We start from the raw sequence: 18,327 nt of genomic DNA on the forward strand, positions 1-18,327 counted from the left end.
ACTGAGGGTGGGGATATAACAGAGCCAGGAGCTCAGTCAGTCTCTCTCTGCCTGGGGACACAGAAAGTTGGTCTGTGTGATTGAACTCAAACCTGAGTAAAAAGTTGCTGAAAGCTTTGTTTTGAGCCGACAGGGAGAAGCCCTCCAGCTGATAGACAGGCACGTCGGATGTATAGCAAGTGCCGGACAGGCAAGGTTTTCTTTTACCTGGTTGGTATACTTCATAGTTCACTTCACGCAATCTTTCAATAAATTCAAATGGACCTTGCCATTTACCCATATCATGTCCCCCTATCATAAATCATTTTCTGTACTCCTTGAGCCCGTCCTATATGTTCCTTAACAATTAACATGACTGCTGAAACCTTGTCCTTCATCTGTGACATATGCTCTATTACACTTTTGTACGGTGAGACCTGTGCTTCTCACGTTTCTTTAGCCACATCTAACAAACCACGTGGATGCCTACCGTATACAAGCTCAAAAGGTGAAACCCTGTGGAAGACTGCGGTACTTCCCTTATGGCAAACAGCAACTATGGGAGCAAAAAGTCCCATTTGTTTTCATCTTTATCTACCACCTTTCTCAGCATTTGTTTCAGAGTCCTATTAAATCTTTCGACCAATCCGTCAGTTTGGGGGTGATAGACTGATGTACGTAGTTTGATAACTTTAAAAAGCCTGCAAAGTTCCTTCATAACATTAGACTTAAAGGGTGGCCCTTGATCTGTGAGTATTTCCTTTGGAATACCAACCCGACTAAACACATGGACCAGTTCTATTGCGATGGTCTTTGATGAGGTATTGTTCAAAGTTATGGCCTCGGAAGAACAGGTAGCATAATCCATTATAACTAAAATATGCTGGTGACCCCGAGCTGACTTTATTAGGGGGCCAACCAAATCCATCCCGATGCGCTCAAAGGGTATTTCAATAATCGGCAAGGGCACCAAAGGGCTGCGGAAATGGGGCATAGGGGCTGAAATCTGACACCGAGGGCAGGATTCACAATATGCTTTAATGTCTCCATGTATTCCAGGCCAGAAAAATCTTTCTAAAAGTCTTTTAGTAATTTTCTGGATCCCTAAATGGCCCCCCATAATGTGTCCATGTGCCAGATCCAGAACGGTTCTCCTGTAGGGCTTTGGAACCACTAACTGCTGTACCACCTCCTCTCCCTTCTTATCTATCTGATACAACAAGTCATTCTCTAGACCCATGTAAGGAAAAGCAAGCCTAGAACCACAAAAAGCCAAGCCTAGGACTCCACAGGATTCCCGTTTACCACTTTTATATTCTCTCTGGCTCGCGTAAGGGTAAGGTCCTTCATTTGTTCACTTTGAAAGTCGTCTTTCCTAACATCTAGGTCAGGCATACCCTGAAATGTTACCCCTTCCGTCTCCATCTCTGTCGGGGACTCATCTAGGTCTCCGGCCATAACAGAGAATGGAAAAGGGGTGGAGCTATCTGCTGATACCTCAACTACCTCCCCTCGTAGGGAATCCTCTAAGGGTTCTAAGCTTATATCTGATGCTGTCAATATCTGCCATGCACCTCTTTTTGGTTCCAACTTGGACTCCCATAATTTCCAAAAATGTGGAAAATCTCTCCAACTTTATGAAGCACTGGCCTCTAGGAAGTTGTAATATAAGCAAGGGTTGTTTGGTATTCACATGTATCCCCATGCACACAAGTCACCGTGAATGTGTCTGATTCACTGTCACAGGGGCCTATAAGGCCTGCTTTCACCAGAGTTACTACACTCCCTGAGTCTATCAGCGCAGTCACACTTTGATCATTCACTTTTAACTTTAACAAATGTTTTTCCGCGCTGTCTGAACCTGCTGCAGTACAAACCACTTGCACAAACACAGACATGCAGTTTTTCATAAAGGCAACATCATATTGCATAGGTTCAGTAGTCATAGGACAGTTCACTGGAATGTGTCCCAACTCCTTACACCGAAAACATCTTATATGCCCTTTGTTTACTCCAAAATTATACACCTTGGGCTTTCCTGAGCCCACAGTCTCATTATTACAGACTTAAGTTTATCAAAGTCCTGGGAAGCCTCAGGTTCCAGGTCAAAATAAGCCTTTAGCGCCTCACCTGCAAGAAATGGGGCGAGCAGTCCTGCCCACTGTGCCTTTGGCCATGCCTCCCACACTGCTGTCCTCTCAAAGGTAGCCAGGTAAGCTTTCACATCATCCTCTGCTGTCATCTTTTGCAAAAAGTGACCCACATGGATAGTTGTCTGCTCTTTTCCTGGCTGTATCACTGGAAGACTTGCCACATGCTGCACCACTTCCTGCAAGACTTGACGGTCTTTATTTGTGGCCTCTATCAGGGTGGTTAGCTGTGCAGACAGTAAGCCGTTGGCCTCTTGCAGGGTTGCATTTGTGCGCTGTTGTTCTCTGGTTGCCTCCTGCTGGGCTGCCGCAGACTGTATTAGGGCCTTTACTATGTCATCCATTTTCAGACTTTAATGTGTTGCCGCATCCTCCACCACTTGTGAGGGGATCGCCTTTGCTGGGGTCAAAGGACCCTTGTCTGGTTCATCCATTTCAGACCACACACTGAGGTATAAGTGTTAAGCTGACTTATAGTCAGGTTTATTTAAAGATTGCAGATAAAATAACAAAACAGCAAAAGAAAACCTTGCCTGTCCGGTACTTACTATACATCCGACGTGCCTGTCTATCAGCTGGAGGGCTTCTCCCTGTCAGCTCCAAACAAAGCTTTCAGAAACTTTTTACTCAGGTTTGAGTTCATTCACACAGACCAACGTTCTGTGTCCCCAGGCATAGAGAGACTGAGCTCCTGGCTCTGTTATATCCCCACCCTCAGTGCTGCTTCATTAATTACCTTGCAGGTGAGAGTCTTCACCTGCTACTTCACATAGGAGAGGAATCTTGGGCAAATATACCTCCCTTCCACCACCAATCCTGCATTGGTGTCACAATTTATATATCCTTTACTCGCTTTTAAAGACAATTGCGTGTGCAAGGTTGAGTGCATGTAATAGATTTTGCAACAGATCCTCCAAATAGTATAGATTACAAATTTAGCAAAACATTAAACTGCACAGGGCTGTGGCACACTAGTAACCCATTTGCTATTGATACATGCTACATTGTTTGTATTAGCAAGGGGAGGATAAATGCTTCAATAAATGCTATAAACAGCATTTTCTTCTTTCTTTTGCACTCTTAATCCCGTCACTGGTGACAAATCCTGTGTGTCCCATGGTACTAATGAAATAGAAACTATTTTGAATGTCTTCATTTATTAAAAAACAAAATGCTTGCAATTATGTATTTTAACAAACCCAGAAAAAGCAAACTGGTGAAGTTCATTATCAGAGTTACCTTACACTTTAAGTTCAGCCATGTTATTTATTCATTGCATGTAATTGTATTCAGGAATTGATGTCAATAAACAATTTATGGACCTGATATCCTCGGAACCTCCCCAGGTGACCATTCCCTTTGTACTTATTAACCTCCCTGATGGTCTAAATATGTCTGTAATTTTATGTTAAAAGTGGTACATTGTTCAGTATTTTTAAATGTAAAAGAGGTATTTCCTGCCTACTCTACCTCCCAGCGCAACGGTCTTGCCCTCCAGCTACACACTCGGGAGCCTGGCCGGCATCTGCTTCCTCTGGCCTCGCGTCCCCAACGTTCACACGCAGGGGACGCAGATGCCGTCCAGGCATCACCAGGTTACACAGATGTCCAACCGGCATTGCCAGGGAAAGAAGATCCTGGGCATTGCTCGAGGATGCCGCTGGATCGTCGGGACCAATTAGGACTTGTTAAACCCCCCACTTTTGGTATTGATAATTCAACCCGAGCCACACTCAGAAATACTGTCAGGGAGGTTAACAAAGATGGAGAATAAAAACAACATGGAGACAAAATAATTTTCCTTCCCAATGTAATAGTGAAAATGCACTTTTCTCAATGCAAAAACAGGCAACTTGCTAAGTTTCTCAGAATGGACTTGGAATCTGATCACTCTTCCTCCTTCTACAGGCCTTTACCCTCTTCCTCATCTTCAACACGACCCCATAGCTAACCACTAGACTGGTGAGAACCTGTGTCACTTCCCATTGTCATACCTGACAATTCTTATTCCAGAAATTCTTCCTGCATGACCTCCTCATCCTTTTTGTATAGGCCATGCAGAGGCTCTCCATGCAGAGTGAGATCAGCACTCTTTTTGCTCATTTACAGCAGTTACATCACCCGATCTCGCCCCTGTGCAGTGCGAAATCAGGTGATGTAGGCAGAAGGCAGGAGAGGAAAAAAGATGGCGGTTCCTGATGATTCTACCAAGCCAGGATGAAGGAGGTTATGTGGATGTTGCGGGACCTGATCCAGAAAACCTCCAGAGGGATTGTCAGATCTGTGAATCTTTTTTTTTTAGTTTACTTCCACTTTAAACTGGTACCTCCAGACAACCCTAACAAAACAAACAATAGGCCACCATTTTTTCCTTATTGTAAAGCGCAAACCCAGAATCAAGCATACTGCCAATAAAAGTCAAACCCCGGCTGGGACCAATTCACCAAGTGAGTAGAAAGCAGTCACTTAGTAAAGTAAAACTGGGTTCTATTTGCAAAGTGGACCTATCATCTTTACCAAATGCAAAGGTCTACTAACACTGTCTTGGACCCCATCCATTCTCCAAATCACCTACTAACAGTATGTGTAAAATACATCTAAAATAAAGTATGATTTGTTATACTTAATTATAACCACCTTCTCCCTAAACAAGGAAATGTTTGTTGGAAGATTCCTGGTGAACACAGAGCAGCCAAAATGTAATGAAAAGTTGGTCTTTCAATTACACTGTCGTTAGGTTAGAATGCTTATACAACTAGGTCTAAGGACCTAGTTGTAGGTAGACAGGTCCTCTAGGTACCATTTTGTGCCTCTTGCACATCATCATTTATGTTTGATCTTCCTAACACTTGGTCACAAGGTAAAAACAGAAAATGTTTTTGATTTTCAGATGCAATGGAGTCTTCCAACCACTAAGCCATCCTGATGTCCTTTTAATGTAAAGCTCCCTCTGTGAAGTCTTGTTTCCCAGTACAGGAGAAGAGATGGTGCTAACGCCAAAAGATGTTCTTCTTCTGAAGAAGAGCTTTGCTCAGTTTAAAACAAAGTTAAGTACCTGGGATGTGAAGAAAAAATATAAACAGGTTCCAAGCTCCCAACTAGAAGGTGCAGATCCACCAACTGTGGCTGACCTCATTGTGGAATGCTATCATTATAACTATGGGATTACTGTGTCCCTGGCTGTTATAGATGCTATCAATGAGAAGAAAATACGAGAAGATCTACTGAAAGTTTTGGAAGGTAAGCAAGTTGAATTTCATAATTTATTGGTTTGCAGGGTTTTTTTAGCATGGGAAGAAGTGACAATGAGAATTTTTAACTTTACTAAAATGTTGAGAAAAACTGAAACTTTTTTCCAAACTTTAGTTTTTAATGAGTTAGTGGAGAAGGCTAAATTAGGGTTAGATCTGAGAGATTTTTAGGACTCATTAGCTTTGAAAAGCTCTTTTCAAATATCTTGATAAACTAAAAAAAACTGTCCCCTATTAGCTGAGAACATGATGTTAGATCTTGAGGAACAAAGGGATTCTAACCATAAGGTTAAGGTAACCCTACTGCCATGTTAACACAATTGTTTCACTTACTCTACTTTTTCTTTCTGATTTTCTTCAGGATGGTCTTCAGAAGACTTTTTCGACAGACATCGATCAGATCTGTTGGGCGTGAAAATTCGAGTAGATCCAATTCTGTACTATTTACATTATTTAAATTTACTGACGGATGAACAATATAAAGATTTAACTAAACAGCCAACATACAAAAGAAAAATGGAGGGCTTATTAGACACCATCCGGTGTTGGGATGAGACCAGCAAATGTAAAGTCCACCAGGCTTTGGAATGTTACAATCCTGAAGTGAGGGAAAAACTGAACACTGCTCACATAATTCAGAACACCATTGAGGAGGAGGGTCGTCTATATTGTGGTTATAGTAAGGTGTCTCCTTTGAAACTGTTTTTCTTTTTATATGCTTGTGAGCACCTAATATTTAGGTGCTATTTACTATTAAGGCTCTTGCTGATCAAATGAACCATAACAAACTTCCAGTTCTTGTTCTTGTTTAGGCGTTTTTCCACCATACATTAGGAATACGCGCAAGGGTTTAACAAAGGATGCAGGTAAGAAGGTGATTAGCTTGGCAGAAGTACCGTATTTTTCGGACCATAAGACGCACTGGACCATAAGACGCACCAGTTTTTAGAGAAGGGAAATGAAGAAAAAAAAGATTCTGAAACAAATAGTGTCCTAAAATATTTTATGTGCATTTTATGTGCAAGTCACTTAACTTTTTTTTTTTAATGATCGGCAAGAATGCACAGCACACTTGCCGATCATTAAAAAAAATAAAAGTGGCGTTTACTTTGGCTTTAAAATTGCTTGAGATTATTCCTTTGCATGGAAAATGCACAGATAAATTTGAATTTTCACTGTGTGTATTGAAAATGCAAATTTATCCTGCATTTTCCATGCAAATGAATAATCTCAAGCAATTCAATAATTTGCTTCTTTTTATACACCCTACCCTACACCCAACACTACCCCACACTTTTTATTAATTAAAAAAGGGCTGCTAAAAAAACTTTGTCAGTGTCTGCTATCTCACTGCTATCTCTGCTATCTCACTCACTCATCTGCTGTCACTCACTGCTGCCTTCATACATCGGCTGGATCACACTGCAGCACATGTGTACATGATCAATGTGCATAGTATGTTTATACTATTTACAAATGTACATTGATCATGTACATTTGTGCTGCAGTGAGAACCAGCCAGTGGATGAAGGCAGCAATGAGTCTCTGCTCATACCTTCTGCCCGACAGCTCCAGCGTAACCCGGCAACAGTGGTGTCACGTGACTGGGTTCCCTGGAGTGCAGATGCAGGCAGCCAGAGCTCAGCAAGGAGAAGCAGCCTGCAGCCTCGGCAGCCGGATGGAGAACCTCAGCGGGCTGTATTCGGTAGGCTATATTTGGACCATAAGGCGCAAGGACTTTTTCCCCCACTTCTGGGGGAAAAACAGTGCGTCTTTTGGTCCGAAAAATACGGTATATATTTTCTTTACACAGTATTTATTGCTTGTGTCATGTATAGTTGTTTTTTGTTATTCCACTTTTACACAACAGTTTCTAAACCCCATCGTTCTTATCTTACTTTGCAAATCAATTAATCTGGAATGCAGCTTCCATTACAACAATCCTTGGTGGTCCTGTTGTGTAAGTCTCACCCTTCTTCAGAAACTTTTGGTTATGGAGTGACACCTCTCTTCCAGTTGTTCTCATGCATTGCATCTTGTTGAATGACAGAGTTTATACAGTTTGTCAGGGGGTCACTAACTGAAATCAAGTTGTTGGATTTAATTATTTTAGATTGAGTTGATGTGTTTATGAAGGTTCTATGCTAGTCTAATTTAGACACATCAATTCCAGCTTTCCCCAGGTGAGTAAACCTGGGATGAATGATACCATGTTTTTTAATACATGTGAATGTGTGGCTCCCACAAAGTGGTGGTACTTTGAGGTAGAGAAGACTTTTGCAGAAGGGTTTCATTAAAGTTTGCAGACAGTTGAGTGGTATCAGTGATCAGCATTTTCATAACATTAGACTCAATGTAGTACTCTGTGGTTCGGTAGCCCCTTAGGCCATAGCATCAAGTAAAAAGTATGTTTCTAATTTTTCTCTTGTTAAATTTTATAGCCAAAAATCATTTTCTGGACAGATATGAAGAAAAACTCATCAACAGCATAAAAATGGTGGATCCGGTGTTAGATGACCTCCATGATCAGCAGCTGCTCACACAGAAGCCTATTGGGAAAGGAGACACCTTGGGAGAAGATGAGGTCACTCTGTGATACATTGGGGACCTGGAGTGATTCTAAAAAGGAGAAAGTGTACAAGGCTCTGAGAAAATACAACTATAAGGCCATGAGGAACTTGGTAACGCATGAGGACACATACTACCATAAGCATGCTAAAGGTTGGAGTTGTGCTGCAGGGGAAAGAGACAGGGGACATGGTACTAGTAGAGATCACAGAATTTTATATTAGGGTCTCAATGTGAAACCGCAGTGGTCACAGTGCCTATTTTCTAACTGATGGGATTAGCACCGCAACCTGCAGCAACCTTGTGCACAAAATGGTTCCCAATGTCTCCCATTCACTTGTAAAAGTGGTACGGGCACAGAAAAAAATGAAATTGTAGAAAAAAAAGCAGCAGACTGATGACTTTTACTTTCTGTTGCTCTGATCCCTTATCATTGAGTTCCTTTCACTGCCACAGAGCCCATTAGCTCCATATGATGTTTTTCCTGGGAACTCAGATGTTAAAGAACTGGAAAGGGCCGATACCAAGTTAAAAATGTAATACACTAATTATTAAACGTAAAATTTAATACATTTCTGCATTAATTGGTGTTGATGAATCTACCTGGAGTTTGGCTTCAAATGATTTATAGGAGCATTTAACAACAGGAAAAGTCTCTGGAATCTTAAGAATGTTCAGCTTGCCCTATATATCTGTAAACAATATAAGGCAATAAATTAAGCCTCTGATATTTATGTATTCATTTTTCAGTGTATGATCGGCTGATCTTCAGAAATCACTTCTTGGACAGAAATCAGATGCAACTTATAGTGAAAATAGGAAATATAGATCTGGTTCTACAAGATCTGTTGGATCAGCATCTGCTGACGGAACAACAATACACTAGGATAAAAGAGAAGCTGTCTTTGCAGGAAAAAATCAAATGGCTCTGTGATACCATCCACAACTGGAGTTACCCCAATAAGGACAAGTTATATGACACACTGAGAAGACACAACTATGAGCAATTACGAGCCCTGGAGAAGACATATGTTCCAGGTTTGTTGTTGGGGGGTAGAGTAAAATCTAACCATCTGTAGTTCTAATAGTTAAGTTATTTAAAAAAAAAATAATATGGGCAATCTGTTCCCAACATTGGGTTGATGGCCTTTTTAGGATTAGCTTGGAAAGCAACACTTAAAATACATAAAGCCTTTAAATTACCCATTTTGACGATTACTTAAAGCTTTACTGTAAAGGCCAGGTCCAGCATCAGTGCTCACCAGACACCAGTTCCCCAATCTAACTTTGCACTCTCGCTCAGCCTCAGGGAGTAGTTGCACCGTCCCAGCACACAGTTGCCCCCAGGACTATTGTATACAAAGTATGACATCCCAGGAAGAACTGACAGAGGACCAGGAGCCCACACAGTACAAGACAGTCCAGCAAGGCAAGCCCAGAATACAAAGCCAGAGGTCATACGTAGTAAAGAGTCCACTGAATTAGGTATCGAAGGGTAAAGACAAAGCAGAGATGGGGTCACTGGCAAAGGAAGGTCAAAGCAGAATACAATATCACGGGATCAGGAAATAGGTAGAGTCAGCAAGAGTAAATCCAAGAGATCAACACACCAGCAGTTCCAGTTTAACACTACAACAGGCACTGGTGACTATGAGTGGAAAGGCTACAAAATCCTAGCAGCCAATGGCAGTACGTAACCAATTCTTAGATCTCCTTTTCTGCTGTCAGTCACTCTGGAGGGAATAGGCAGGATGCAACATACTGGGGTGGAACAAAGTATGGCATTGCAAATTATGGGATAAGCATCTCCTAAAACTTATATGTACTCATTAACAACAGAATTACAGAAGTTTGACATTGGCAAACAGAACAGAAGTTTGACATTGGCGAAAGGATAATTTTTTAAAGCAAAGCAATGTAATCTGAGTTTTCCCATGGGATCTTCCAAGTTCTAAATAGGTTTATGATTCTAATCCTGTGTGGTTTCTCCTACCTTTACCTTCTACCTTCCCATTTTCAGAAAAATCTATGTTGACTTTACAAATTATTAATGCCCCAGTAATCACCTCTATAACTAGTGTGTGTACTCCAAGTGACAGATATTCTGAATACAAGGAAAGGAAAACAGACATAATTAAAGGATGGTAATTGTGATTTACAGGTTGCTTACATACTGTAGTATAGCTCTATAGGAGCACCATTGCCACCCCAAGGCAGGTATACAGAACCAATCCCCCTCTTCTCATCTCCATACATAATAGAGGCAATGGGAAAGGAAGTCATCTCTGATATGATCAACATATTTCTTTTCCTTTTTCACTTAACGATGTATACAATACATTTATTGTAAGGGTTTGCATTCACTTTAAGCACTTATCAATAAAATATATGTTGCTTTTTTTATCTTGATCATAAAGCAAATTGGTGATTTTCACGTGAATGACAAAATGACAGGCACAAACATCGTATTTGATAACACAGGGGTATACACATACACTTTCAATGGTCCCCTTCTGCCCATTACATTTATAGCTAAAAGATTTAACTGGTAGATTCCAATATTGAGGGATATGTGATTCACTGGATGTGACAGTACTTGGCCAATCAGCACGACATGCAGGCTGCAGTGGCCGGTTTTGTACACGGGGCTTTTGCTTCCATAAAAAGGTACAATTATGCTGTTTTGGGGGATCACATTATTAATAACTTGTTGCGTTGTGCCTGGTCGGTAAAGCACATATTCACTTTCATGAAAGTCTGTTTGGAAAAATGTTGAATTTTTATTTAATATCAACTACAGTGTACTAAAATTGATATTCTCTTGCTTTTCACATGTATAGCTTTATTCCAGAGAGACTTATCTGATATCTCTGCACCAGATTATCTCTACGCATATGGACTTCCTAAATTCCAAGGTATGGAGGTAGGAATTAGGTTTAAGACTAACGTCTCTTAGATCAATTCTTCCCAGACCATTCACAGTTATGTACCATATTTACAACTTTCATAAATTGACCACACATACCAGTCCACATAAACCACAAGCATCCAATATGGACGGGGAGTCTAATTCATCAATGAAATCCGCACTTATGCGCTGTACTTTCGATCCGCTGGTTGCGCATACTTTCACGCTGTACTTTCGTGCACTCGCACCTCAGTGCCAAGCCGGATGCCTGCATTCATAACAATGAGCAATAGGGGTTGCAAATCTGCCAATTAAGGCGATTAGATTTCAGGAGCGCGATTAAGGTGGATCTTTTAAGCTGTCAATCGTGAGATCAGCAAATAAGGCGATTAGATTAGATTAAGGAGGATCTGATGGCCGCAATTAATTAGCGCACACCTGCTCTCTGTTCTGTGCGTATCTACAGGTCAATTAGAATCTTTAATGCTTCTTCTTTTTGGTAAGTGTTACATTTTTAGGTTACAATGTACTCATTCACAAAATAATTCATTTATTGTTACATTTGTTTGTAACTGTTTTTATACTTTTTGGTTTGCTTTGCAACACTGCAAACTAATTTATATCAAGCTGTATATATACTAGTTAACACTTCATAATATGTGATCTCACAATAGTATGAAGTGTAAAAATTTGTCACCAAGCATTTGTAATCTAATTCAAATACCCTTGTAGTTTGGCTTGATAGTAATCAAATAATTAAAAAAAGCATTATTGTCAAAGGTGGTTTAAAAAAACATTTAGTGATTTCACTTGTGTATATGTCAAAATACAATTAAATGCATATAAATATATAAATACATATGCATTTTCATTGATATTATTTAACTGGACTGGTTTGCAGGGGTGTCATCAAGTGCTTGGATGTTATGTATTGATGTGACTTTGTAATCCTCATTATTGTTAGTTTCATGTTTTGCTGCAATGTTTTTGTGCCTGGTTTGTAATAACAGTTTCTGTTGTTTAGCAAATTTTCTGCAATGTTTTGTCATTTTTTAAAAAACGAATATTCAGGACAAATGTCTGCATGCTTTCCACTCCAAACTAATACTTGAACCCCCTGTTTGCCTTTGTCCCATTTTCAAAATCACATATTGGTTTTTGAATGTAATTATGTACATATGCATTACTCTGACGTTTACACTCAATTGCATATTGATTTGCTGCCACACAACTCCTGTGTTCATTTGTGGTAGTGTTATCGCTTTGTTGTCATTCTGCTGTGCTGCCTGATCTTAGCACTATTGTATACAAACACACTTCTATTTTTCTTTATTTGCTAGCAAATGTTTTAAATCCTGGACCAGATCCATTCCAGGTTTGCTGGATCACCCAGTTCACTTCTGAAAGTGTATTCTCTCCAGCCTTGGAGAGCTTTAATAAATCAGGGTCTATGTCTTCCACTCCTAGGTTGGTTTGTAACCCAAACATGATGTGCTGAAATATGTAATACATCCATTGTAAACAAATGTAAATACTCACGTGTAAAGACGTTAGCGATTAGTTCAGCTCTGACTCGACGTCCCTCTGCTGTGCTTTGGGAGCCTGAGGCAGCATGTTGGTGCACCTCTGGCTCGAGTTCCTCTGGAATGTCCCAGGTATCCTCATGGTGCAGGCACAGGTTGTGCAGGATGCAGCATGCCATGATGACTCGGGAAGCTTTCCACAGTGCGTATAGGAGCTCACCACCGGGCCGCGCCAAGCACAGAAACCGTGCTTTTAGCAGCCCGATGGTTTGCTCCACAATCCCCCGGCTTTTTTGCAGAGCCTTGTTATAATTATTATTATTATTATTAATATTATTAAACAGGATTTATATAGCGCCAACATATTATGCAGCGCTGTACATTAAATAGGGATTGCAAATGACAGACTAATACAGACAGTGATACAGGAGGAGAGGACCCTGCCCCGAAGAGCTTACAATCTAGTAGGTGGGGGAATTTCACACACAAAAGGATGGGAGATATGTAGTGTGGGAAGTAGTGATGGTTTCAAATGACAGAAGAAGCCGGGTAGGCAAGTTTGAAAAAATGGGTTTTGAGTTCGCTTTTAAATGAGCAGAAAGTAGGAGCAAGCCGAATAGGATGAGGAAGACCATTCCAGAGAGTTGGAGCAGCTCTAGAGACTTCTTGTATTCGTGCGTGTGATGAGGTTATGAGTGTGGAAGTCATTAGTAGGTCATTGGAGGAGCGGAGAGAGCGGCAGGGGGAGTATTTTTTAACCATGTCAGAGATGTAAGTGGGACAATAACTGTGTAGGGATTTGAAGGCAAAGCACAGGAGCTTAAATTTGATTCTAAGGTGAAAAGGAAGCCAATGGAGAGAACTACAAAGAGATGTAGCGGAAGAGGAGCGGAGGGAAGGATGGATGAGTCTGGCTGCAGCATTCATAATAGATTGTAGAGGAGAGAGTCGGGTTAGTGGAATACCAGCAAGAAGGATGTTACAGTAGTCCAGACGAGAAATGATAAGAATTATGCTCTGCTTCAGACCGGGGGTGACGCACAGGTGTCATAAGCCATGGAAGCTGCCCGTATCCTTTGTCAGCTGCAAAAAGACAAACATAATATATGTTAGTTCATGGTATAGTAAGTGTTCTGTGAATGCAGTGTAACACTAGAGTTTTTTTACAAAGGTCACTAAGTTTGCTTTTTGATTGTTAGGAGACATTGTTACTATGGACTACCACACTGAAGTACTGTGAGCTGTGAAAATAGTAATTAGACTAGGGCTTCCGGGAATATCTGAAAGTTAGCTTTTTCATCCATGCTCCCAATGTTGTACAATATTTATAAAGTATTTGCTAAATTAGATGTTAGCACAAAATATGACATATTTACAATATAGGTTATAGCCTGGCATTCTGACAATGCAAAGGGACATAGCAAAATAATAGGTGTCTTAGGATTTGACTACTCTTAGTTGTATTACAGTAACGACATTATACATTAGCTATTAACCAACCCTCAGGCATTTCACCAGAGATGAATTTCGGGTAGAGGGCTGTCTGACGTAGGATATAGGCATCATGGCATGATCCTGGGAAACCTGTGCGTGCACTCATGATTCTCCTGTTGGCATCACAGACTATTTGGACATTCAGTGAATGATATTGTTGCGAAACGAGATTTCCTGCGATTTAGGGGCCTGAATGGCCACATGAGTGCAGTCAATGGCCCCCAAAACATTCGGTAATCCCGCTCGCCTGAAGAAATCTTCCTTTACCTTCCTCCACTCCTGAGCTGTTTGAGGAAAATGAATATATAGTGAAATAAGGTCCACAATGGCATTGATGACCTTCGTAAAAATCCTGGAAACTGTAGGCTGGCTTAGTCCACAAATTAAGGCCGAGGAGGTTTGAAAGGAACCCCTTCCTAAAATATAGAGAGTGGCCAAGAGCCCGGTCATTCCTGGCACTGCCTGGCTTCTCTTAGTTTTTGGAGCAATTTTCTCTTCCAGCAAGCTGTACAGGTGATGGATGACCTGGCGAGACAGGCGAAAACGCCTTTTGACATCCTGGCCACGCAAACTTTCCAGGCGGCCACGCTCCAAGAAAATGCGTGGTGCCCGGACTGTTTACTCTTCTGGTTGCTGCTGTTGTTGATGCTGCTGCTCTTATTCCAGCATAAGATATGTGCAGTTTAAAGAAACAACAGCAGTAGTGTAGAGCAAATCCAGATTTGGATCCATGACAACAGCAAACAAAATCCTTAAATGGCGCACATTTAAATGAGTGCGGGTGCGTGCATCTTTCACGTACGTCTGCACGCGCGTATGTCAGAGTGTGTGTACGTCAGCGCGTGTGTACGTGTGCGCGCGTGTGTGCGTTTGCATCCCTATAAATTTGCAGTTTCTTAGTCATTTTGGTCATGCAAACCAAAACATGCTGCAAAAAAAGAAGAAACGGAAAAAGAACAACCAACAAAGGAACAGAACAAGTAAGAATACACCATTGACTTTATTCCTCCAAAAAATGTTTTGGGTGTGTTATTATTTTTTCACTTCTTTTTTTCAAATGGAGCAAAGGAGAATGACCACCACCACTACCACCCCAGGGTCTTCAGTCCATAGACCAACAGGCAGCTCCCTCAGGCCAGCTAGGTTGCTCTGTGAAGCAGGCCAAGTAACATCTAGGCCCCTGGTCCCTCAACCTGGCACCTCAGCCAGTTTGAGCCGGACCAGGGATTCTGCTTCCAAGGCAACCAGCTTCACTCCTGAGCAAAATGCAGCCCTCATGGAGTCCTATGTCCAACATTTTTCTAGACTCCGTGGGGGCTTGCACTCCCGGACGTCCCAAGCTGTAAGGCAGGGACTCTGGGAGGAAATTGCCACGAGTGTTAATGCAGTGGGCAGTATACAACGGACCATTATCCAGTGTCAAAAACATGTGAGTGACATCTTCAGACACGTCAAAAGGCTCCTGGGCACAGAGGCTGGAAGGAGTGGGACCTATCCTGAACATCTTGTGCAGCGTCTCAAGGAGTACGAAAGATTGGCGTTGCCATTCATCGGGCCAGAAACAGTGGTAGGGGTGGACTACCGGGATGACTCCGATGCTTGCCAACCATGTAAGTTCAATCCTTTTACATTACCTGATTACAAATGTAATTTATTTTTGCATTTTCTTTGGATTGCAACAGTTTAGTCATTAGCATTGAGAACAAAATAGCATTGTGTTTTTACGTATTTATGCTTGGGGGTGAAATATGACATCATTTTTGGAAAATTACCTCTTTGCTGTATTTTTACCTTCTTTTGACTTGCATTAACAATGTGTGTATTTCCATTTTTTACAATAATACGCCCTGAGACGCAGCAGTCCCCTCCTGCCCTCCGTGCTCGGGGTGATGTGGATGATGAGGATGTCACTTCGCATCGAGATGACACTGGGCTTCCTCCTGGTAAGATGAACCTTCCAATCCAAATGAACTTGGGTTAGAGTCAAGCTCATTCGTTTTTGTGCTTTCATCACCAGATCACCATCTACAGGAGGAGGTCGTTTGACCCACTGCAGAGAAGACTGGAGGAGAATCCAGGTAATTTGATTTGTGTGTGTGTGTTCAGCCTTCCAAAAGCTAAGTAATAACCTTCGATCTTTCTATAATACATCTACATATAGATAACATTTGTTAATTTTTAGGCAGATTCTGGTGCAGCCTCCCTTTGGGAATGTGTGAGCCTAATATATCCAAAAAAAATGTGTGTGCAAAACATTGGGGACTTTTGATATGTAAAGACTTTTATGTAAAGACTTTTAATATGTAAAGCCTTTGTAGAGCATCCATGTCTGCTGGTTTCTGGTTCGGAAGAGTTTTCACGGGCTGCATCCTCTGTGGAGGTAGGCAAGAACTGGTCAATTAGTGTTTATTTTGGGATGTGTTGGGGGAATGAACCTTTCCCATTGTGTCTCATGTCTATTTCTAGTCATGCTAGCCAACACCCTAGAAAGAACGTTCATTTGATGCATGATTAATGACTAGAAATCCTGCTAGATATTTCTTTGTTTTTTGTAATGAAAAATGGTGAAAGTAGTGCAAGAATGTGTTGAATTTCAACATGTTACAAAAATTGATTCTAAGGTTAGCTTACAGGGAATCTCCTCGGCCTCAGCCGCCTCCTCTCCTTCATCAGAGGACTCTGGCTGCGGATGTGGTGCAGCGGGCTCCTCCTCAGGAGATGGCTCCTCCTCCACCGGGGATGGCTCCTCCTCCACCAGGGATGGCTCCTCCTCTGGGTATGGCACTGGCACCTCCTCCTCCTCCCCTGGGGATGTTGTCTCCTCCTCTTCCTCCACATCCTGGGGGATGGCCAGGCGCCTGTGTGGCCGCTACAAAATTTGGAGGCAGCGTGATGGAGAGTTGTCTGTAATAACAAAATCAAATATACCAAATTAATAAGGGTAGTAAAATATAGGAAGTGAAAAACAAACAGTTTCTAGGCTTAACAATACTACTTTACACAGACAACAAACATTGTGAAACACATCATTGTAAAACAGTCCTTAACAAGAGGAGAAGACAAAATGCCAAACTTACCAGACAGGATGCGGTCCCCCACTTCACACACCAGATCTGGTCTCCTCCGCTTGAGGTCGCTCCAGGTGTGCTGGATCTGGGAGACAGTTGGGCGCTTCCCTTCAGGGGTCCACAGCATGTCTGCGATCCACTCTGCGATTTGTCTTTTGACAAATATGGACCGCTGCTGGTCGTATCTCCTGCGAATCATGGTCTAAAGAAAAAGAGAAACTGAGTTTTTTTGACAACCAAACACCTGTTAAAAAGAAAAAAAAGGGATAACTAATTCATTGACTGATTTATATATTTTCTGTTGCAAATGTAAACTGTTTGTTAAGATTGTGTGTAGATATATGTGGGTATACTATTACTATTACTAGGAAGCTTCCAGTTGCCACCCCACTAGGCTCAATCCTGTTTAAACCATTGTAAAAACAATAATTGTTCTCCTAGATGTAAACTCTGTTTATCCGGTTTTAGTGAAGCATTAGTAAGTGCCAGACATACATACAATCTAGGGGCAAAATGTAAGCACTGTCGCACTGGGTCAGATAATCCAGCACATGTAGATTAATTTTGTGGACACGTGAGAAAAAATAGATCTATAAAAAAAGTGGAGAAATCCAAAACACGGGAATATCAATGTGAGACAGCAGAATAACGTGCCTTCATTAAAATCAGGATTGTGGTGCAAGTTAGCCAGAGGATATTCTAGCAGAAGGCTTCCACTGTCCTCTAGCCATAGAAAGATCATTTCCAGCCTTCCGTGATAGAGAGGAGGCAAATTAGTGCTCTTCAAATGATCTACCTCTGATTGATTGAGCTTAATGGGGTAGAATCCTGAAAATTCTTACAAAGCATACATACACACATCAAAATATGTGCATGTACATAGTTGTGAACAGCCAATTTTAGGTGTGTGGACCTCTACCCAGCTCTCATCTGCAGCTCTAATCCATTGAAAGAACAATAGAGAACGCTCCATTCTCAGCCGTCATCCATGCATAGGACTCCAGCTGCCGATTAAAGCTGGGGACACAGGCTGCCCCCCAATTCTATAGCGGTGCTGTGGCTTCTATATAAAAAAACTGCTTGGTAAAATATATCCACTTTGTGGGCATGTATAACGACATCATGGGCACAGTGTGATATCTGTGTGTGGGAACTCTGCATGTCATATCTTGCAGCCTATGAGGACACTCAGATAATAGTCCCAAAATATCTATGAAATCCCAGACCACCAAATTACCAGTATTTGAAGAGCACTGAACAACCTCCAAGAAATGTGGCTGATTAGTAGCTAGCAGGATCCTCAACATTTCAAGTAGTTGCAAACAAGGGCTTAGGACATGTGAAAGATTAAAGATGGCAGGTTCTTAAACTGAGAAATATGAAAAG

General features: G+C 41.5%; 1 protein-coding gene across 2 annotated transcripts in view; it reads left to right on the plus strand.

Annotated features, from left to right (window-relative positions):
* LOC140334887 (apoptosis-associated speck-like protein containing a CARD) overlaps positions 1 to 18,327 on the plus strand; it is a 34,644-nt gene that overhangs the window by 2,594 nt on the left and 13,723 nt on the right. The window contains exons 2-7 of one of the 2 annotated variants that reach the window (XM_072417159.1): positions 5,020 to 5,369; positions 5,742 to 6,059; positions 6,193 to 6,246; positions 7,822 to 8,061; positions 8,699 to 8,986; positions 10,789 to 10,863. In XM_072417159.1, the coding sequence (XP_072273260.1) occupies positions 5,114 to 5,369; positions 5,742 to 6,059; positions 6,193 to 6,246; positions 7,822 to 7,976 (783 nt within the window). In that variant the 5' untranslated portion in view covers positions 5,020 to 5,113 and the 3' untranslated portion in view covers positions 7,977 to 8,061; positions 8,699 to 8,986; positions 10,789 to 10,863. Of the gene's footprint in view, positions 1 to 5,019; positions 5,370 to 5,741; positions 6,060 to 6,192; positions 6,247 to 7,821; positions 8,062 to 8,698; positions 8,987 to 10,788; positions 13,249 to 18,327 lie in introns of those variants that run through there. The other variant, XM_072417158.1, reaches the window with a different exon arrangement.

This window comes from Pyxicephalus adspersus, chromosome 7, assembly GCF_032062135.1.
Source record: "Pyxicephalus adspersus chromosome 7, UCB_Pads_2.0, whole genome shotgun sequence".
Classification (NCBI taxonomy): domain Eukaryota; kingdom Metazoa; phylum Chordata; class Amphibia; order Anura; family Pyxicephalidae; genus Pyxicephalus; species Pyxicephalus adspersus.